The sequence below is a fragment of the Trachurus trachurus genome (assembly GCF_905171665.1).
Source record: "Trachurus trachurus genome assembly, chromosome: 6".
Lineage (NCBI taxonomy): Eukaryota > Metazoa > Chordata > Actinopteri > Carangiformes > Carangidae > Trachurus > Trachurus trachurus.
The window spans coordinates 16705354-16727526 of record NC_139897.1 but is presented as its reverse complement, the minus strand read 5'-3'; the positions used below and the strand labels follow the sequence as shown (position 1 = coordinate 16727526).

General features: G+C 43.0%; 1 protein-coding gene across 2 annotated transcripts in view; it reads left to right on the top strand.

Annotated features, from left to right (window-relative positions):
* wwox (WW domain containing oxidoreductase) overlaps window positions 1-22173 on the top strand; it is a 129022-nt gene that overhangs the window by 39950 nt on the left and 66899 nt on the right. For both annotated transcript variants that reach the window (XM_083974537.1, XM_083974538.1), the window contains exon 8: window positions 2408-2672. In XM_083974537.1, the coding sequence (XP_083830663.1) occupies window positions 2408-2672 (265 nt within the window). The remainder of the gene's footprint in view (window positions 1-2407; window positions 2673-22173) is intronic.

Sequence of the window (22173 nt, the reverse complement as noted above, 5' to 3'; positions counted from 1 at the left end):
TAATATTAGCACTTCTTTGCTTGGCAGTCAATAGGTCATTAACATTACATTTGATACATTCATAACATTTGAACATTATGATGACACTTTGTGTTTATTTATCTTTCAACACTGTGGGCAACACATCATTTCTTGTGAAACTATTCTGTCTTATCCAACAACTGCTCAGCTCCAGTCATGCCGTCACCGCTGCTACACTGGCTAGTTTTCACCACAAACTGATAGATCAGACTTAATGCGTATTGTCAAACATGACAGCCTCACTCACTGAAAACTCATTTCCCTCCGCACGCTGTCACTATGAATTAAACGTATCATCAACATGATGGATGGACTTATCAGCTAAAATTTACTTTGATCAAGTATCTGCTCCTTTCTGTGCGACCCCCTGACTCAGCCCCTTTCTGCCTTCTTTTCCTTCTTCCTGCCATCTCCTGTTTTTTTTTTTTTTTTTGAGTCTGTCTTTTTTTGTTCAGCAACTCTGCTCCATAGGCTTCTGTTTTGCCTGTCATACAGTAGACAAGCATGATGTCTTGCAGGGATCTGTGAGCCCAAGCCCTGAGCCATGTGTTTCAGAGTCAGTATGTGTGTGTGTGTGTGTGTGACATTGATCCTGGCTTCACTCAGTCAGACAGCCAAGCAGAGTGATTGATTGGAGCTCTGTAGAGTGACCTGAGACAAGGAGAACATACGCAGAGTTATTCTAGCAGATCAAACAGCAGCACTATTACAGGGGCCCTCATATGAGTTATGTTATACAGACTGCCATGCATGAGAGGACAGGAGCAGTAGAGGGGATGGTTTAATGCCCAGACTCACTTCGGGTCATACTGCCGCCGTTACATGCTGTAGGAAAAAGGAGGAGGAAGAAAGGGTGAGGGGAATCTTATAGAAAGAGAGCATGTCATGAAGGGAATATTGACAGAGTTTGATTGATGCAAGACTTTCCTACACAGTCAGAAACAGTGTGTTCACACAACTTTTGGTGGTGTAAAAAAAAACTGTCAGGCTGCTATCGGAACAGGCAAAAATGTGCACCATTTCTCCAGAAGCCAGAAATGGTCAGATATACTCTCTCCTCTCTTTGCCCTGCAGCTCCCTCTCTCCTTTTCTGTCTCCCCACCACCTCCATACGTTCACCTTTCCTTCTCTCCTCTCCTGCAAGCGGCAGTGGCGTTAACCCCTTCAAAGAGGGCTTAGGCAGGACCAGAGAGAGTCAGTTACACACTGACGCAGACTAGAGGGAGGAGAAGAAGGAGCGAAAATAGACAATATCTCATATTACATCTTCCATTCTGTCCACCTCATTCCAAACCTATATTACATCTTTTGAAGTTTCCCCCTTTTGTGCTTGTGTTATTTTCACTTTCCGCTGATTTCCCGTTTATTCACTTAGCCTCCCCTCACAAGCGCGTGTGACCCCTGACCTGGCAGCATATTGTATTCCCTAAGCCCCTTGTCCGCTGGCAAAGTATTGACCTATAAGGGACAGAGGTGGGAGAGATGGACACACAAGTAATGGCTGGACACTTTATCAGTTTCCACCATAGGGGCTTACTGTGGAATTGGCCCAGTACAGGTTTACTTTGCTCTAGTACTGCATCAGATCTGGTCCGATCTGATCCTTAATGTAATTACCACTGATAGATCTGAGCAGGTCTGCACTTTTATGTACAGACAAGATATATTTTGCCACCTAAAATCTTCATATGTCATCATGCAAAGACGTGCGTGAACCATCAGACAGAGATTGGGATTCATTGTTTGTCATAACACTGTAAAAACCTCTTTCAGATGTTACTTCAGTATTACATGTGAACATATTTGAAAAAAAAAAAAAAACCTCCATTCGGTGCTCTGGCAATTGATTTATCAACCTCTACTTGCTAAAGTAGTTATGAAGTTGCAGCACATGAAATGAAAAGCCTGCAGATGTTGTAATTTAGCCAAGCAAGGATGTTGCGGAAGGCGACAGTAAACAAGAGGCAGCAAGCTTGTAAAATCACAACAAGGAAACCAGGTGACATTTTGATTGGTTGTTTTCTAATGACTGGATTAATATGTAGGATGTGTTCTGCCGGTTTGGAGCCTATCGTTCTCTCTCACACACACACACACACATACACACAGGCTACACACACAGCACACGGGGTGTGCACTTTTCCTGTCTGTGTATTGCGATGTTATTGTGTGGCTGCATAATAACACAACGAGCAGTGTAATGTTTAAGGGGCCTTGTCAAACATCTGGAGTTTAACAGCTCTGTCGGAGGCAATTAAAGAACATCATGTCATGTCTTTGATTTGTATGCAGCCAGCAACACACATCTGCTGGTAGAGAAGCCTACACACAGGCAGACACACACAGACACACACTCTAAATACTCTTGTTATGGTCTATGTTCCAGGTTCACAGACCTGTTAGACTCATGCGGCAAGGTGGACCTAGCCATGCTGTCTCCCCCGAAGAAGGAGTACTGGTCCATGCTGGCGTACAATCGGGCCAAACTCTGCAACCTCCTGTTCAGCAACGAGCTCCACCGCCGCCTCTCGCCTCACGGTGTCACCTCCAACGCAGTGCATCCTGGGAACATGATGTACACCTCGATTCACCGGAGCTGGTGGCTGATGACCTTTCTCTTCACGCTGGCCAGACCTTTCACGAAGTCTATGGTAAGAGACAAAAAAAACAAACAAGTTACTAGAAAAAGTGTGACTGCAAAACCTGTAGCGTGACTGATACAGCAGGATGATGTATTTTTCTACACTGGAAGCAAGTCGGTGAATTTCTACACCCTATATTCCAATCTTCTCTTTTTCGGGACTCTGTGTCGCTTACTCTGCCTATATATTTGTCTTGGCACGCTCCTGGGAGAGAGGAGAGGAAAAGGATGGAGAGGGGTTGATCCGTTGAGTGCTGAGGGCTCAGGGAGAGCCTGGGTTTCAAAGATAGAGAGATACTCCATGGTTTGTTTTCCTCTTCCTCTTGTCACTGTTTATTTAACTCTGAGAGCGCGTTCCCCTATCCTTTCACCAGGGTAGGCGATATTCCAGATCCTGTGTACTGTGACTATTAGGTTACAGTAAATGCACTGCGCAAACTCAAGTCCCTTATCCCGTGAAGTCATGTACTCTAGAGTACCAAGATAATAAGCTCTCTGTCAAATATGTTTTTACCATACACCTCTTTCCCACCAGGAGAACCTATTGCCAGATATTTTCAGATGCACTATCTTAAGTTGTGAATTATATTAGCAGGCTGACTCAACCTTGTTGTGCAAAGACCCGTCTGAGAGCAGATACACAGTGAAGACGTTATGTTTTTCACAAGCTGAGGAGACCAGGTGCCGTGGTTTCTAACTGTTTACAGGCTTAATGTTGAGATGAGAGACATGGTTGGTTCCTGTCGTGTTCTTTGCAACAAAAGATCCGAGAGGGGTCTCTCTTGCCAAATTCATCCCAGGTAAGGGTCTTGGGACATGAATGGTCAGTCTCTAATGGGGGAGGAACTGAAGCTGGTGCCATAGACACAGCTGTGGCAGATGCATGTAGCTCGGCTCACCTCTACAGCTCTGGAGCCAAACTACTGCACTGAGCTTGTAGCGAGCACTGGTTTGGATTTTCCCTCATACTTTGGGAATGTTACCTCTGTGCATCTGCATTTTATGTCTATGCACCAAACAGTACTTGTGGTCATGAGCAGGGCCTGGGGACTCCACTGCGGTCGTGTTGGAGGACTTCAGTGCTCACATGGGCAGCGTTGGAGAAACCTCTGTAGCCTGCCTCATGTGAACCTGAGTGGCATTTTGTTATCGGGCTTCTGTTCCAGTTGCACACTGTCCTTAATGAACACCAGGTTTGAGTATAACCTGGTTCATTATGGAAGCTGGCACTGGACCCTTAAACAGACGCTGCTGATCAGCTTTGGGGTTGTGTCATGTGACTGTGGCAGGATGTCTTACTCAGGCTGCTCTCAGTAGGGTGTTGCTGATTCACTGGAGTTTGTCTGTGCTGTTTTTGATGGAGAGGGTTTATTACCATATGTTGTGGTGGTTACAGTGGGAATATGGGGTGAAAAGGTCGTTGCTTTTTTTCTGGGTAGAATTTAAAAAAAAAAAGTGATCTTTGGTTATTCACAATTGCCTCTTTTTTTTATTTCTGCTGATTGTGTCATTTCTGTTTGTCTTCATTAGTCTGCACATTGTCAGTTTGCAAAAATCAACCATTTTGTTGGTTATGAATCAACTGAAGTGAATGAAGCTTTTTAAATTCCATACAGAAGTGCTGTTATACGTGTGTTTGCATTAAAATTGTGTAAAAAGCCTTTCTGTATTGCTCTCTATGAGCTCTGATGACATTATATCAGCAAATGTAAAGTTTCTTCTCAGTTTTTCACTGTGACAACAAGCTCTGTAATACTGCTCAGAGTAGCATCTGTGGTGTGTGAGGACACATCTCTATGTCTGTGTGAGACAGCGTCCACAGCACTTGTGTGAGCTTTTACGTGAATATTAGGTGCCTGAGGTTAATGTCCAAAAACACACTTTGGTTATGAGGGATAAAATCCAGCACTATTATTTATCTTCATGTCTGTTGGGTCCCCTGCTCTGCAAAGACTTTTCAGCGGATAGCAGCACTTCACCCTTTGGGCTCCACAGCCCCCTAATATATATGCTTTAGTTTGACTAATACTATTACATCTTTCCATTAGCTCCTCTTCATAGTTTATCAATTTAGTGTTTGCACTGAAGGGAAAATGTGTTGAAAGGCAGCGTGGTGGAGTTTTAGTGGAGCGTTGTTCTGATCCATCATGTTTGACAGACACAAGGCCTCGGGCCGTCATTTGTCTACCCTCCTTCTGACATAGGATGAGAGATGAGAGGAACTGCTCCTCAGCACCTTTTACAAAATGCCAAGCTGAACATTTCCTCAATTTGACTATGTCTGTCACAAAACACTTTTTCTCCCACGCCCTCTTTACCTTCCCTAACATTTTCCTTAGTTCTTTTTCCATCACTTACCGTCTCGTTTCCATCTTCAAATCTGGTTTGTGTCGACTTTAGCTGGACCAAAAAATGTGTTTAACATGCTCTTTAATCAGATGATTTGGAAGTGTACCCTGGAGTGGATGACACTTCTATGTTCTTTGTGTGTCTGAGGGAAGGGTGTTAACGTTTTGGATGTGAGCACACAGATGCAATTAGCAGAGCTGTTTCTCTTCCAGAGTGGGGCAATGGCTTTTCTACACTTGGTTAATTAAACGTAGTGTAGATGTTAGTAAATATTAAAGGACAAAGGTAGAGCTAGTAATTAAATTCTGGTGTGCTGACACAGCGATTAGCTAAAACTCATGTCTGATAAAGGCCACACACAGACACACAGTCTTACACACAGACATACACACACAGATACACAGGCACACCCTTAAGCTGAGCATTTGCTCTTATTTAAATCTGGGGTTGATAAGGCCCCTAAAAGTGTATCCTCTTTAAAATCCCACTCTTCACTCCTTCTGCCCCCACATTAAGGGCTTAATAAAACAGTGATATAATTTCAGTTATTGGTTGCGGGGATATGAAGATGGTATCGCTTTAATTGCTTGCGCACGCTTGCGGGATCCATGGAGATTGTTCTGGGATGCAAACATAAGCAGAATGTCGACTCCAAAAAACAATCACAAAACCCCCGTGTGTGTTCTTGCGCAAATAACCAGCCTCTCATTTAAAACACAGGTTTGATTTATAGGAGCACAGGTGGAGTGATATACGCTTGCCCTACACGAGTAGACACACATACTCACACATACACACACATACACACACACACAGACAAAACCTGGAGACTACTGAAACACCTGCAGCTACATGTGGTCCTAAATCTTTAATTTGATTGTTTTAGAAAAGGGGAGGAAATGTCATGTCAGGCCGTGCACTGTGCTCTTGGTCATCCAATCCTGCTCTTGCTTTTCCTTCGTCATTAAATGTGCTTCATGCTCTCTTATTTTATCAGCAGTTCACTTTTACACTCCACTTTTATCTTTTGATTCAGTATTTGGTTCGCGTATTACCAAAATGTATTTTTTCACTTCCTATATTTTGCATTCTTTGTGTTGTGGATTCTACTTAAGGGAAAGAAACTTCTCCATTAGCGGGGTGCACAGCCCACTCTGCTATTGATGTAGAGAGCTGATTTCATTTTGCTGAGTTGAGAAAGGCATCTATAAAGAGCCATGACATTTTAATCAGGCAAACTATCTCTCACTAACATCATGTTCCCCTCCCCATGCCTTGATCTACTTATCAGAGATTGTGCGACCAGGCCTGTAACTCCTGTTTCTTTAATTCAGCGTGTTTAGAGTGGGAGTTTTCCCTGTGTCCTTTGGTGTGATTATCAGTGTTGGATGATCTAGCCTGCAGTGGTGTGTGAGTGTGAGAGAAACTAAGAGAAAGCGAGAAGGCAAAAGGCAGCTTTTATCGCCGTTCTGCAATTTATTGCAGCAATTTAATGCTCAAATTTTAGATTGACAGAGATTTTGATTGATTTATTTGATGTACGATGGAAAAGATTTTGAGGCCTGTCAAGATCATGTAGTATATGCTGTAAAAGCTTTTAGATGAATCACTTTGAACCAAAACTCAGGCTGGGTACACGTTTAGAAAGCACATAATGAATTTCAGTGACTGTTGCAGTTATTAGTTGAGCTGTAACCTTTGTGAAGTTGTCACCGTCTTGTCACGCTGTAACGCTGACCCTGTGACATTTTGTTGACTGACTGATTGCTCCCTCAAGATCAGTCTACCCTCAGGCTCCAAGCAGCTGGGCTCAGCCTATACTCATCAAATCTATACCTTAACTATAGGCACAGACAGTGCAAAGCTGCATGGAGATCACAGTGGGCAGTGGCTCCGGTACCTCATCATCCACTATAATGGGTAGAAAGAGGGGAGGGGGTTGTTATGGGCACGGGCCTAAGAGGCTCCGCTGGTCCAATCAGACACTCCAGTCCCCCCGGGGGCCGGTTTCATCAGCGCTCTCGCCTCGTCCCATGCTTCTTAGTGTTTTAGCATGATTATTTTACCCAGGATCCTGCCTCGGGCACCAGGCCACCTTTTTACATATGCACAGGCTGAACTTTTGACCAGGCACCAGCAGTCAGGGCTGTGTGAGAGAAATGGTTGTTTCGGTCAGGAGTGGTGGGACTGCTGGTGCCTCCTCTGCTGAGCCTCGCCTGCTGTGACCAGGAGCTCTCTAGTCTGCAGCTCCTCGGGGGTTAACCCCAGAGACAGGTCCACTGCGATGAAGACATCAGCATTACCATATAACAGACGTACAGTGTGATTGACGCTGCGAGCACAACAGACCTCTGTTACTTCAGTCTTCTTTATCAGTTTCGCTGCTGCAGACAGACACGAGGTCAGGTGCTCTATCTCCTATCTGTTGTAGCACACAGTTGCAGTGGCCCTGCTGCACACTCAGACAAACCTCTGTGTGTGTGTGTGTCAGTGTGTATGTGTCGGTGTAGTGTGCATGGTGCTCAACCATGTGGAAAGAAAGAGGAGCAGAGGTCCCAGTCTCCCTGCCAGCCCCCCTTCTCCTCTGTAGGGTTAGATGAGCTGCCAGGCCCTTGTAATAGAGTCCTCTTGGATGATTAGGAGCTACACACTGGGGGTGGGGTTGGGGGTGGGAGGGGGTCAGCTTCAGTCTGACTTGAGACTCCGTGTGGACAGAATATTACACATTATATCAATTGGTATGAAGTTCACACACTTCAAGCGAAACTCTGATGATGCACTGATTTCCTTAAGAGGCCATGTTTTAAATCATTTTTGAGGAACTAGAGATATTAAATGTGCCAGACATCCCCTGCTGTGCTGCTGCTGCTGAACTAAGAGCGAGGCAGAGACATAAGGAGAGAGAGATGTGTTGGTGTGGAGATGGATAAAAGCATACAATCCCATTTGGCTGTATTGACATGTGTGTTCCTGCCCAATCCTGTTACTGGGATTATTGTCCACGGAGATACCATTTCATTAAAAAAAAACACACACACACACACTCAGACACACACACACACACACACATGCTCAGACATGCGCACACACACACGGTGGTTGAACAGAGATGGCCTGAGGTCTGGTTATGTGGTCCACTGCACAGGGAAACTGTGTAAATGGTTTATTGTGGATGAGTTGATGTGATGGAGAGCGTGTCTCGATCAATAAAGAACCAATCAAATGCTGACAGTCTGCTACTGTATGCAGTCAGTCATTCACCCCTCCTGCCTACGTACAGTTATACAACATGAGTGTGAAGGAGGCACGAACAATATCCTTGTTGAAAATGGAACAAGTTAAAGAAGAAAGTCATTTTTAAGAATCAAACATTTTCAAATTGAATTTTGCTGCAAAATCATTTTGTGGGTGATAAATCCTTTCCTTGTGTGTACATATATATATTTGTACAGTGGATGTTTGTTTTGCTTTTACCTCTTCATGGTATACTGTATCTTTCTATGATGGACTGAGTTTTGCTCGTGAAGAAGCATTACTTAAAGGCCTTAAACCACATCCTCTCTGCTCCTCCAGCTCCAGACACCTCAGGGAGGCCATTAGGACGTCTCCCCAGCCGAGGTTGTCTGAGTCTGGGCTGAGTCTGAGTAGGGCCCGGGCTAAATTACCCCAGAGCCACAGGTCAGAGCCAGCTAGACCCTCGTCGCCATGGGACCCTCTCTCTAATAGAAGGGATCAGAACAGGCCAAAGAGCCAGAAACTGACCTGACCAGAGAGACATCCTCACTTACTTACCCTCCACTCTTCCACATCGCCTCCTTCACCCTCCGACTCTCGCACCTTTACAACTTCAGAGCTTTTATTTTCCCGTGACCCTCAGAGAGGAGAAGAATGTAACCTATCGCCCCTTCCTCAACAGTCCACCTCTCCTGCCTTCCTGCCACCTGCCCCTGCCCCCTCCGAGTCGACGCACACCAACACACGCACACACACACACACACACACACACGGCTCCCTCCCCTCTTTGTTGTGACACAGAGCTGATGGACTATTTTTCAAATTGATTTCAAAAATGTACATAAGCAGCCGATCCCCTAGCCCAGATTACCTATTGATTTTTAATATGAAAAGCTCATTATATAAGCAGGAACTGCAACACAAAAAGCTAGCCAACCTTTGCATAAATCCTTTAATTGAATTTCCAGAGCCTGTGGTTCTACATTTTTTAATTAAATCCATTTCTTTTTTTAAGGGTTGCTGTGTAATTTGCATGCTGTGAAGTGGGTGCTGTCCCAGATAAAGTGCCATTGATCCTTATTAAGGCTCACCTCTGGGCTCGCTGAAAACCAACCGCAGAAATTAAATGTGCTCATGGTGCATACACTTATTGCCCGCATGATAGGATTAGAGGCAGAGGGAGAGAGAGAGAGAGGGAGAGAGAGAGGGAGGGAGTAAGCGAGACAGAGATGGAGAGAGAAGGAGTGATGGGGTAAAGGGAGGGGAGAGAGAGAGGGGGGGGGTTATTATTAATAGTTGTTCATATTAATGTAATATTTCACCTTTCCTCCTCTGGGGTGAAATTGTGAAGAGCTTGTTTATACATACAGCCTGGTCCGGGTGTTATTTGGGTTTCTCATCAAACACACTGTCGGTCTGGTCTGTCGGTCTGTTGGGAGTCGCTGTGATTTCACACTTTCAATGTAGAGTTTAAATCTGTTACCACGCCGACAGATGTGTGTGTGCATGTTCATGTGCGTTTCCCCATGTTAAGCCCGTTTTGCAGAAACACGTGCACGACGTCTCGATAAAGACATTTTAGCGCCTGATGAGACACTCGCGTTAATATCAGTCATCTTCTATCTTTCATTGATTCTTAGGAGGTCATGATTATTAGGAGGTCACGGTCTGCAATCTTCCTAAGCAGAGGGTCTTTAACTACCTATTTAGAGATTAAATGATACTTAATTTTCTTGTCCTTACCCTACTTAGCATCAGGTAACAGAGAGAGAGTGAGTGTGTGTGTGTGTGTGTGTGTGTAAGTGTGGATGTGTGTGTGCCGTGATTTTTATCCTGCGTTTGTGCTGTGTGATAGCTGGTAAAGCAGGCCTCTCCTTCCTTGTCTTCCTGTGTCGCTGTATGCAGACGGTGGAGTAAATCAATAGGGATTAACCTGTGACCCCAGCCACATACTTATAGTCCAGTCCTCACCGCTCACACATCTCTCATCAGTTTCACTTAAACGCTGCACCTCACTCAATAAGGCACCACACACTAATTCATTTCAAAGATGGAGAGGCCCCTATCACAGAGAGGTCTGTGATAGAGCCACACACACACATACACACACACACACACACACACACACACACACACACACACACACACACACGCGCTAAACACACACACACACACACTAAACACACTAAACACAAAAATCGACAATGAGGTAACATCAGTAAGGATGAGATAAATTGTGTGGCTGCATCACAGACTCATCACCATATTGTCACATTAGTGCACAGATGGTGTACATATACAATACATGCAAAGAAAGAGAATGGGATGAAGGCTGGTTAATTAATTGATTATTCTCTTAATTAATAAATTAATTGTCTTGATTATAATCCAAAAAACAAACGTACAAAAAAGCAGTTATAAGGTAAGCACCACCAGGGATCAGGGTGGTGTCGTCAAAACCTTCATCATACAGGAAAAAAATATTCACATCTGAATCTGCAAGCGGTAAATCTTTGTCATTTTTCCCATGCTGAAAGCACCCAAATGATTAATTGGTAATCAGAATTTTTTATCAATTCATTTTTTTTTCAAACAGTCAATTGATTTATCGATTAATAAATGAGATGAAAAAAAAATCTGAACAATTTAACTCACTTGGCTCATCTGAATTTCAAATTGCCCAGCTTTTTAGAAATCACTCATGAAACCGAGACAGGTTAAAAGATTGTGTTGCACACAGCACTGAAAACTTACATTTAAAAAATTAACAGATTTGTTTTGTTTCAGAAAATCCCCATTATGCTGGAAAATGAACAAATACCTGTACATGCATTTTGTTTATTTCAACTGAACTGAACCTTTCACTTCTTTTCAGTCTTCTTTAATTCTTCTGCAAAAAAAATGCCACCCAGGAAGGTGATATTAAAAGTTCCTGAATTGTGGGGATGTTTGTCTTTATCACACACACACACACACACACACACACACACACACACACACACACACACACACACACACACACACACACACACACACACACACACACACACACACACACACACACACACACACACACACACGTATTCTCTCCTTCTTGCTGTCTTCCTCCTGAAATATTGACACCGGCTGACTGATTGGTCTGATGTCTCTCTATCTTTTGTGTACATGTCCATGTGAAAATGTGTGTGTGTGTGTGTGTGTGTGTGTGTGTAGCACGCACATGTGCATGTGTGTGTTGAGCAGTGCAGTGTCAGCAGTATGTGCTGCAAGTATTGACCCAGGCCTGTCCTCTGCTCTGACTGGCTCTTGTCCCTAACTTGTCATCTCTCTTCTTCTTCTCTCTCTCTCTTTCTCTCTTCCTTCCTCCTTTTCTCTCTAGCTAGTGGCTCTCTGGTTGATCTCCTCATGAGATGATCAGCGTTTTGTCACCTTTTCATAGTTATACACAACAACACAATAAAAGAAAACAAAAAAAAAGTCTGTTTAAAGTTTCCAATTTGTCATTTCATTTAACAAATGCCAGTGTTAGATGTGTATTTCCTCTGTGATATGGCATTATTCTGCATGACATGCTTTGCATTAAAACACATTTACTTGATAGGGGTCACAGATGTGAATGACCTCAGTAATGTACAGACTGGTACCTGAGAGCTCAGCAATGCTTTTAACTCACATACAGTTTCACATAATGCTGGTTGCTGAGTGATGGTGGAAGGTCAAATCACACACAGAGGAGGTGCTTTCTCTCCGGGGATGACCCTAAATATTGTATGAAGAACGTCTCACCTCTCCTTCCCTTTATTATATAAACAGACTGAGTGTTTCACCTTGTTTTTTTTTTTTTTACATTAACAAAGCACCCCATGACTTAACATGACTTTCTCTTTCACTCTGTCTTTTAGTGAATCTCTTTCTCTTTCTCTCTTCGGTGGGTTTAGAGTAGCTACTCATTGAGGTGTGTGAAGGTGCTGGCCAGAAACAAAAGGCTTTGATTTCCCTCATTTCATTTCATAATGCAATCAATCAGACTAAAACAGCTTGGTTCCTTTTCTGTCCTCCCCTAACCAACCATCCATACATATTTACACACACATACACACACACACACACACACACATATACAGAGCGCCTCCTAAATGTATGTGGAGCAAGTCATTCCAGTAGTGGGGACACCCCTTGGGGTTAGACCACTCTGTGTGTTATTGATTGCATTACTGTTGCATGTTGTGCTCAATCATGTGTTCCATGCGTCTAGCGCTGTCCTCTCCCACCTGGCCCATTAGATTAGGCTAATGCATTCAGCCATTGATTAGTCATTACACTCAGACCTGATCAGCCAATTGCCTACCTGGTTTGACTCTACTTGACCCCTGAACCTTGGCTCTCGTGTCATCTCGCCAGCTCTAACATGTTAAAAACACACATGTAGCTCACAGCTCTATCTGATACGCATCATGTCACGGTGGGTATACGCTACGCTACGCGCGGGCTCAGCCGGGTTCACTACCTGGTATGATATTCAATACTGATAAAAAAGCGGTTCCACATATTTCCTAATCACATGCAACACAGAGCTATAGATTGCATCATCGAGCACAGAACAGTTGTACCTGCCATTGATCTCAGAATTGACCATGAAGAGCTTGTTGATCGCAGCACATAAGAGCTCCTTACAGAAGTCACAGTGAAACCATGATGTATGAGATGTTTTTGTGTTTGTATGTTTTCATTTCTCTCTCCACACACTGTTTCACCACGTTCAGCCTGTACTTCCAGCCTGTGGTGGCCTGTATTCGAACAAACACACACAATTGTATTTAACTATATTTTTGAGTTACTTGAATTTCTATTCAATACTACTTTGTCCTTATAGTCCACAACATTTAAAGGGACATGTTGTGCTTTTTAGTTCACTGCTTTGTTTTTAGTCATAGTTAGTGTAGTTTGCATACAAACAAAGCTTGATTTAACAGTGGCTACAACCAGTTTTACATGGCACTTTTATTATATTATCAGACTCAAGGTGGATGCTAAAAATGTGTGGAAACTGAGGCAGCAGATCAGAAATATTAGGTGTTTTGATACACTCTTCTGAAATGTCTACTTTATCCACCAACAGCTGAAAATGCTGTTGCTATACTTTAGCCTTGAGCCTTTAACCTCGAGGAGGAGGCCACAGAGGTCTGATGAGCTCACATCTTTCTAAAAAGTGGTCACTTACTTACTTACCTCACAAAAGGTTTTACACAACTTTTTCAGATGTTGTCTAGACTTGGATGTGTCTGTTCTGCTGCATAATGAGTTTCTCTTTTGCTTTTGATACTTCAGGTACATTTTACTGATAATATTTATAAACCTCTTGGTGTTAGACTTTTCATTTGATGGATTGGGTTTTATATTTCAGTATGTGCAAACTTCTCCCCACCGCTGGTTCCATGTTCCCGTTCGACCGAACCGTCCAGTGTTAAGACTCTGACCTTGACAGTTGTGCTTCAGAAATAATAAGCCCTCCCCCTCCCCCCTCCACTCCCATACTCCTTATTTGCTCTTTTCCTTCTTTCCCCCACCACTGCACAGTATTGAGTCGGTCTGTGAGGAATAGCTTTTTTAGGGACAGGCCCATTGATAAGTGTGTGTAAGTATGTGTGTGTGTGTGTGTGTGTGTGTGTGCATGTGCAGGGTGAAGCACTGAGCTGAGTGATCGGGGATAGATGTCCTTATTGGATATGAGCTGGCTACTCCGTGGCTCTGCATTAAATTTGTATTGAATTGGAAATTAATGATTGGATAATTTTATTGATGTTTCTGGTATTGAACATATAAACAAAATGTTCTTTTGAAGCATTGTGTCAGTGTTGCACCCCAGGGGTGGGGAGCGGTCCCAGTTGTGCTTAAGAAAGAATAAGTCCATGTTAAGTCCATAGTGTATTGAAAAAGAGAGCAAATGGATCGATGGTGACTTGGCGCTTGAGACATACTTTAATTGCATTATTTTCTCTCAGATTTTTGCCCTCCCATATCCATCTCAACACAGCAGTGACAGATTTGATATGTATTGCCGACATTGTCATGAAGACAGATTTGAATTTATTGAACAGTTTCAAAAAGGAATGTGTTCTGCTCTTATTGGTAGACCCACACGGGCTTGTAGTGTTTGACAAAGAAATGTTTTTTTTTTTGTACTTTTTTTTAAAAAGCGCTCTGATGCCTTTTTGTGTACGTTGAATCAGAGCTGTGACGGTGCTGCTGTCTGGAAGTCTTCGTAATCAAACACGTACGACTTTCTCGAAGTGGAGATGGACTGTTTCTTTTGCTGTGATTCGGATGGGGAACAGATCAAAGAGATGAGAGATGGAGAGACTCTGAGTGGAGGAAACTTGTTTAATTAAAATTAAGCAATGAAGGAGGGGAGGCAGGGGGTGTAGAGGGATGTTCTTTGATGCGTGCTCCTGATGCACCGTATACGTTATGCAGTTATTACATGCGATTTTTGTTTAAGAGGTTCCAGCAGAGGGTGGGACAGTAGGAGGTGTTGCAGACGCAGGGAAGGAGAGAAGGAAGGAGTGAACTTGATGAAGTTTCTGATTATCCCACCTCCTCTGGCACAGGGAAGAATTACTGAATGCCATTTGGGTCAGTGCTCTTTATGGAACTACATTTATGAAATACATCTCTCCCCCTCTTTCTTTCTCCCTTTCCGTCTCTCCCTCTCTGTATCTCTCCCTTCCTCCCTCCCTCTCCTCTAATTGGAGATGCAATAAAGGTGTGTGGGGTCAGTGGTTCTTCAAGGTGAGGCTGCATGTGTGTCTCACTCTAATGTCCTCCTCCAGACACACGTGCAAACCAACAGAATAGTTCCCGGCGCTCCAATCTTACATTTTCTGCCTTGCTCACAGAAAGCACAGGCCTAAAACTGTCTCAGATAACTTAACTCATTCAGCTCCCCTGCTCTCAGACAACTTTCCTCACCAATATATGGCTTTATCAGTCTGTATCTCTCTTGTTTCGTGCCTTGCCCTCCTCTCTCAACTCTGCTTAGTGTCCTTGTGCCAGCCTGTTAAGCCAGAGGGCACGCTGTGGGTGAATCAGAGACAGAGCTCTGCCAACACACCCAGCGGGAGAGGCCCTGCAGAGGGTGCCAAGGCCTCGAGAGAGATAGAGAGGGAGAGGAAGAGAAAAGAGGCAGGATGTTGGGGCTATGGGAGGATGAGATGGAAGTGAATGAAAGAAGATGAAAGATAAACTCGAAAAAATAAAGACAGAACTGTGGGTTTTGATGTAGAGTTTGGAGGAAAATATGGAGTTTAAAATACTAGACAGTAAAGAGAATGATCATTTCTGTTTTTCCTTTTTTAGACTCTCTTTTTCGTGAGTCAAGAGTAAAAGCCACAAGTTCACAATGAAGCACCAAGCTCTTTGTCTGACGACCTCACTTCCCCAGTACCATCTGAGGCCAGTAGGGGTCATTGTAGTTCAACTGACTGAGCAGAGGGAGCCGATCGGTGAGTGTGGAAGCTGCGGGACGGACAGCTGTGGTTCATTTGCTTTTGAGTCACAACTCTGTTATCACAGGCTTTTTTCTTCATTCTGTTGAGCTTCTTGATAACACTAGGATATATTTAATCACTGGTGACCCCTGCATTAGGTTTGTGGTTGCTTGTGTTGGTTTGACACACAGTGCACCAGTCACTATATAGTATTGCTAATGACACAAGGCTTACTGGACTTTTGATTTAAATGCTTTTCTTGTAATGTTTCAGCACTAAGTATCTGAAGTTATAAGATAAAGTTAAGTAATGAATGAACAACACACCACCCTCCGCTTCAACTGCAGGTTGAACAGTTGGTTCAGTGCTTTGCCTGGTAATTTAGGGTCCAGGATAAAGAGGCCTTTGCAAAATCTTTGCCTGCAGGTATTGTTCAAGACACCAGTGTTGAGGAAATAATTGCAGAGTCTGTTCTCTTTCAAAGGCTTCCTCTTTCACTGAGCTGTTGGGAGTGCTGAGGAGAAACAAATTCTCTTTTTCTCTCTGCATGTCGATTCATGATTTAAATTTTATTTTATTTTTTTGCTTCATACATTCAAACAACGCAAATCTCAGTTTGTTAATGTGTCAGGATGGATGTCACCAAAAACAACATCCTGTTTGTTCAACAGTTATTTGTTCATTAAAATAAAAGGGCATCAAAAGTAAGAGAGAAAGTGAGACATTTAGGGTTTTGTATATACTGTATGTACTGTATGTATGTGTAAAATCTATATTTGTTAAATCTAAACCCTTTACTCATTTAAAATTCTTACTCTCCACTCTTAATTTGTTTATACAAATTAAGCATGCCACCACTGCCATTGACCTCCAGTAGATGAATATTAGATGAAGCAGCAGCCAATATGTGAATAGCAGAGTTCAGGACAGCAACGATTTTAATGGCAGCGAGCAGCCATTAACAGTATATCTGAAAATAGACAGAGGATTTTCCATAGATCATTAATGACGGGAAATCTATCCCTCTTTCCCTTCCTCCATCCTTTGATATATATCTCTTTTCTCCTCTTATTCCATGTATTTCGGTCATGTAATTTTTTATTTGTGCACAGTATATGTCATGGCACTACTGGTTTTCTACACAGCTCCTTCAGAGACAGAGGCCTTAAAGGGCTTCCTATTAAAATGCACCAGATATTTGAATAGAGCCCACTAATGTCTGTTTAGTATATAATCCACGTCCCCTCCTCCCATATTCCTTGTTATTCTAGTTTAGTGCCGTAATCAAGCAGGGCTTGCCAATAAAGTTTATTGTACGGAGCTAAGTGTCAATATCACACACACACCCAGGGCAGAGAGGTCCCTTTAATTAGAATAGGAGAGAGAGGAAGCTGTGTGTGTGTGTGCTGGTGCATACGGTACCTGTGTGTGTGTGTGTGTGTGTGTGTGTGTGTGTGTGTGTGTGTGTGTGTGTGTGTGTGTGTGTGTGTGTGTGTGTGTGTGTGTGTGTGTGTGTGTGTGTGTGTGTGTGTGTGTGTGTGTGTGTGTGTGTGTGTGTGTGTGCGTTTCTATGTATGTTTGGATTTCTTTTGTTTTTGTAACCATCACATATAGTACGCCGGACCTGTTCTTTGTTTAAAAACAAAAAAAAGTGCAAATGAATAAAAAATGTGATGCAAAGAAAAAAAGACAAACGTGACGCCAACATCAAAATGTTTCAGCGCTTTTATGAACAAATCAATTCTAGCTTTACATGACTGTCGAACCTGGATGTTTTGAATCTATGTTGAGACTGAACAAACAATAATCCCTTCTATATGAAGTATTGATTAGAGCTACTCCCTCTCTGTGGCTTTATTAAAGGTACAATTGTAAAGGTCTTTATGATGATGGCGTAACCTGATGGGAGAAAACTTTCACCACTACTGTGCACAGATGAGCCACATTCAAGGTATTTATCCACCTTTTCTTTAGTCTCCTACAGAATATTACAATGAAAAATGTTGACATTTTTAGCAGCCATTTAATTCATTGTATTTTTTTTTTTTTTTAATTCAGGAGTAGAAGCCGGTTTTCATTTTTCTCTCCGGCTCTATCTCTCACTCTCCACTCTTATCTATTTTCCTATTAGGCCACTTACAAACAGCTTGGTTAATATGTAGAATCAAATTACTGATATGAATTCTTTGATAAAAGACTATTTGAGCAAGGGCAAAATTGAAAACACCTCCCACTCCTAAACACAGAATCCCTGCGGTGGTGAGGGGCGGGCTCGCAGCCTCAATCAAATAGTAAAACACAAAACCATTTCCCATTACAATGCAAAGAGATTAAAGACAGATTAAACGTACTGTATGGGAGCCGGGGCCTGTGCCAACCACTGATCGCTGTGTACTCTGATGGGAAGAGGAGAGAGGAAGACAAGGAGTTGATGAGACAGGAGAGGAGAGCAGAAAGAGGAGGAGAGGAGAGAAGGAAGGAGAGGGGTAAATGCACGGTGCGGTGAGGGAGAGCAGATGGAGGAGTAATTTGCGTGGGATGTGGTAGATGGGGGAAACATGGCTGTGTGTCAGTGCTGAGCGATGCCTCCCGTTCTGAAAGAAATCAATTTAGGGCGGGACGGGGACGCTGTGCATACAATAATTGAATATTACTGCTTACTATCTCCTTCACATGCAACCACTCTGCTCTGCACCGTGAACTGTATGCAGAAGTGAATCAGGCAGCGGAGCAGGAGATAGGGGTTAGGGCAAAATACTGAAGAGGTTCAAGTGCTGTACAGATAATAAGTTGATACTCCAAATAATCTCTTCAAGTTAGTACATGATTGAGAAGAGGGACTGCATCAGTGTGTGTGTGTGTGTGTGTGTGTGTGTGTGTTTTGTGCTCTCTGCCTGCCAGCTCTCCCTCCTCTCTCTTGTCGTCCATCCATCTGTCTGTCCTGTCCTGTCCTGTCCTGTCCTGTCTGTGGGAATCTGGACCCTGACCTATCAGATCTGTCAGTTCTGTCTGGGGCCACATGGCATGATCAATAATCACAACTGTTAATCAATGAGCTTTTAAATAAGCATCGACCCTGCTTACAAGGTTCGCCTTGTTTATTGGTTTACATTAGGCTAAGTAACACGATCAGCTGGTCATAAGAGCAGATATGTCTTCAGAGGATCAAAGGAATCATGCAAGTGCTCCTTTTTTCATTGAGGAAAAACACAAACACACAAAAAAATGACATTTAGGCCGACATGCAACACTGCCAACAGTGCAACAGTCTGCTTTGGAGTGATTTAGTGGAATGATGTTTTCTGGTTTTGGGTTAATGTCACTGTCTTTGATATATTGATTTAGTTAAAAGCCCTGCAGAAGCTCTGTTTGGCACCAAATGTGTTTTTCACAGGATGCACTTGTTTCCGATTTTGTCATTTTTTTTTGGACTTTTTCTTTGGGCATTCTGCATTTAAAAAATCAACAGAAAGAACAAACAGACAAACAAAAAAAACTGAGCAAACACATCTCCACCTGTGATTAAATAGCAGAAAGTTTTCTGTTACTGCAGCTCCAGATTAGTCCTGAATTGATTAAATGAAAGTCAATTTAATCTTTAATTTGTGCCTTATTTCCACTGTACAAACGCTCATTAATTCTTTGAAATGATATCAGACTGCTCTGTTATACTATCATTTAATCATCTCTGAACATAATAATCATCCATATATCATAATGGATGATCAGGAAACATTTAATTAGGATAATTACTCATTAATCCGTTGAAGGAGCTTTTTGGAAGGTGCCTCACAGATTGTTTGCACAGTTTGTGTGTGTGTGTGTGTGTGTGCGTGGATGAGTGTGCACACGTGTGCTGTCTGCGTGTGTATTTGTGTGTACATATGCATGCAGCCTGGTCTCAGTAATATTCGTCACTGTCTGATTTACTGTAGTGAGGTTGCCGTAGCAGCCTGGGATCCACTGCATTTGTCTCCATTTCTTAATGGTATCTCAACAGCTCCTACACCGTCGGCCGTTTCTCATTTTAATGATTGGAGAAATGACTGTGTGTGTGTGTGTGTGTGTGTGTGTGTGTGTGTGTGTTTGTGTGTGTGTTCATGCACATGTATGTTTTTTTTTCCCCTTCAGTGGGAGACAGAAATAGACCTTGGCCACTTGGGCTGCTGTTTGTGAAGACAAAACAACATCAACAATATTTCTTTGCCTGAGTGGGAGCTCTGATTGATGTGGTAGCGACTAGCTAGCTATTGAAGTGACTACTCTGGGTGACGTGATTGAAATTGGGTTTTCTGTGCTGCCCCTGTTCACACAGATACCCCCCCCCCACACACACACACACACACACTCCCACCCCCCTCGTCCTTATACTCATATAAACACACAGTCAAATGCAGAGATGGTTCCTACAAGATCTGACAATTACAAGAGGGGCTTTTAATCAATCTGAAATGCAGCTTGGAGGGGCGAGTGATGGCAGGGGAGGAGGGAAAGGAGTGATTACTCCCTCTCAATCTTTACCTCTCTATCTCCTTCTTTTTCCTCCACTCTCTCTCTCTCTCTCTCTCTCTCTCTCTTTCTTCCTCACTTTTGCTTTTTTTTATGTCGGCCATCCCCTGTGATTCCAGTCGCAGACTATTTAAACAACCTCCTCTCCTCACTTCCCCTCTCTTTCTTCTCTCTGTTTTTCCCCTCCCTCCTAGCGCTTCATGTTTGACTATTAGCTGACATGCACACAGGGAGCATCGCTCATCTCCCCAATTTCTCCTCCCTTTGCCTCGCTCCCACCCCTTTGCTCTCCTCCTCCTTCTCACTTCTTTCTTCTGCTCCATGTATAACTATTAGCAGACATGCTCTCAGGGAGTCTGATGAATATTTTAGCAGCCGCAGGGGAGGGGCTACAATCCTCCAGTCAGTGTTTTCCCTTCACACAAGTTTACATTGCGCTCTAGGTTACTGCACTGCATTTGAGCACACGGTGACATTAGACTCCTGCTTTGTTTGGTTTGTCCAGGTTGGGTTTGACTGGAAATGAGGAGCACTGGGTTTGACTGGGCTGAAGCTGGACTGAGATACTCATGTAGTGTGGCAGAGGTAGACTGAAAAAACTGAAAAAAATCAAAAGAAAAAATCAGTGTAAAAGGTCATCACAATGAAATACCAAGACTTTGCACTACCCCCTCATAGGTTTTTGGTGGTGTACTGAAGGAAAACAATATTGGACTTTGCTTGTGACTCTTTGTTTGAGGTGATGAAGTGCAAAAATATCAAGTACTCTTTCCACAGTACATTTATCTGTGCTGTAACATTAAACCTAACCAAACCTAACCTGTTTACATCTGTTGATCATGATCATACAGAATTGTCCTGTGTTTTTCATATACTATATTGCCATTACATTACATTACATTACATTACACAGTACACATTTCCTGCTGTACCCTGAAAATTCCAGATGTTGAATTAGTAAGACCCGTTTGTCTTATTATAAAATGCAATCACAAGTTAGTGGCATTTAAGTGCCACAATATCTGACCATTGTGTGTTTCATGTTCCCTACTGGCACTAATAACGACCTACCTTTGCATTTTAAACTTTATGGACAAAATAAAACATTTGAAGATGTGATCTTAGACATGAGGAACTCAAATTACATTTACATTTTGCAGGTCAGATGTTTAAGCTTTTAATCAAGAATGATAAAAAAAATAATCTTCTGTTGCAGCTTCATAGCTCTGTGAGAGGCCTCTCTTGTAGGCGCCCCTGCTGTCTTAATAACACATCTCTTACCACACCGACATACACCTGCAGCCTCATTCCTGAACTCTCTGCCTTTGTACACACACACACACACACACACACACACACACACACACACACACACACACACACACACACACACACACACACACACACACACACACACACACACACACACACACACACACACACACACAATGACGTTATTTGACTGTGCTTGACACATCTGGCTGATTATTTGTTAGTGTACATCCATGAGTTTAGTTTTTGAATAGCACAATTCTGTCGCTGTATATTAAGTACAACCAACTCAGTGTGGTCTGACAGCATTTGCCTGCATTATCCTTTCACTTGTCTTTCTCACGGCCTCACTTCTCTTTCCTCCTTTCACACCTTCCGTGTCTTGTCTGTCTGTGTGGTACAGTACACTGTGTGTGTGTGGGTGCTTTCTACTGTCTGTGTGTGTGTGTGTGTGTGTGCACGCTAATCTTTAGATGAGGGGCTGGTGGTTAAATCATGATGCATAGTCCAGGGCTGCTCTGGCCACTGTCATTAATCAGTACAGGGGCGGGGGACGTATCTGCTTTTTATCCATCTCTTAAATCAGTCACTGCAGCTATCGGCAGCCCTCCCTCCTCTCTCCTCCTCCTCTCCTCCTCCCCTCCATCTCCTCTCTCTCCC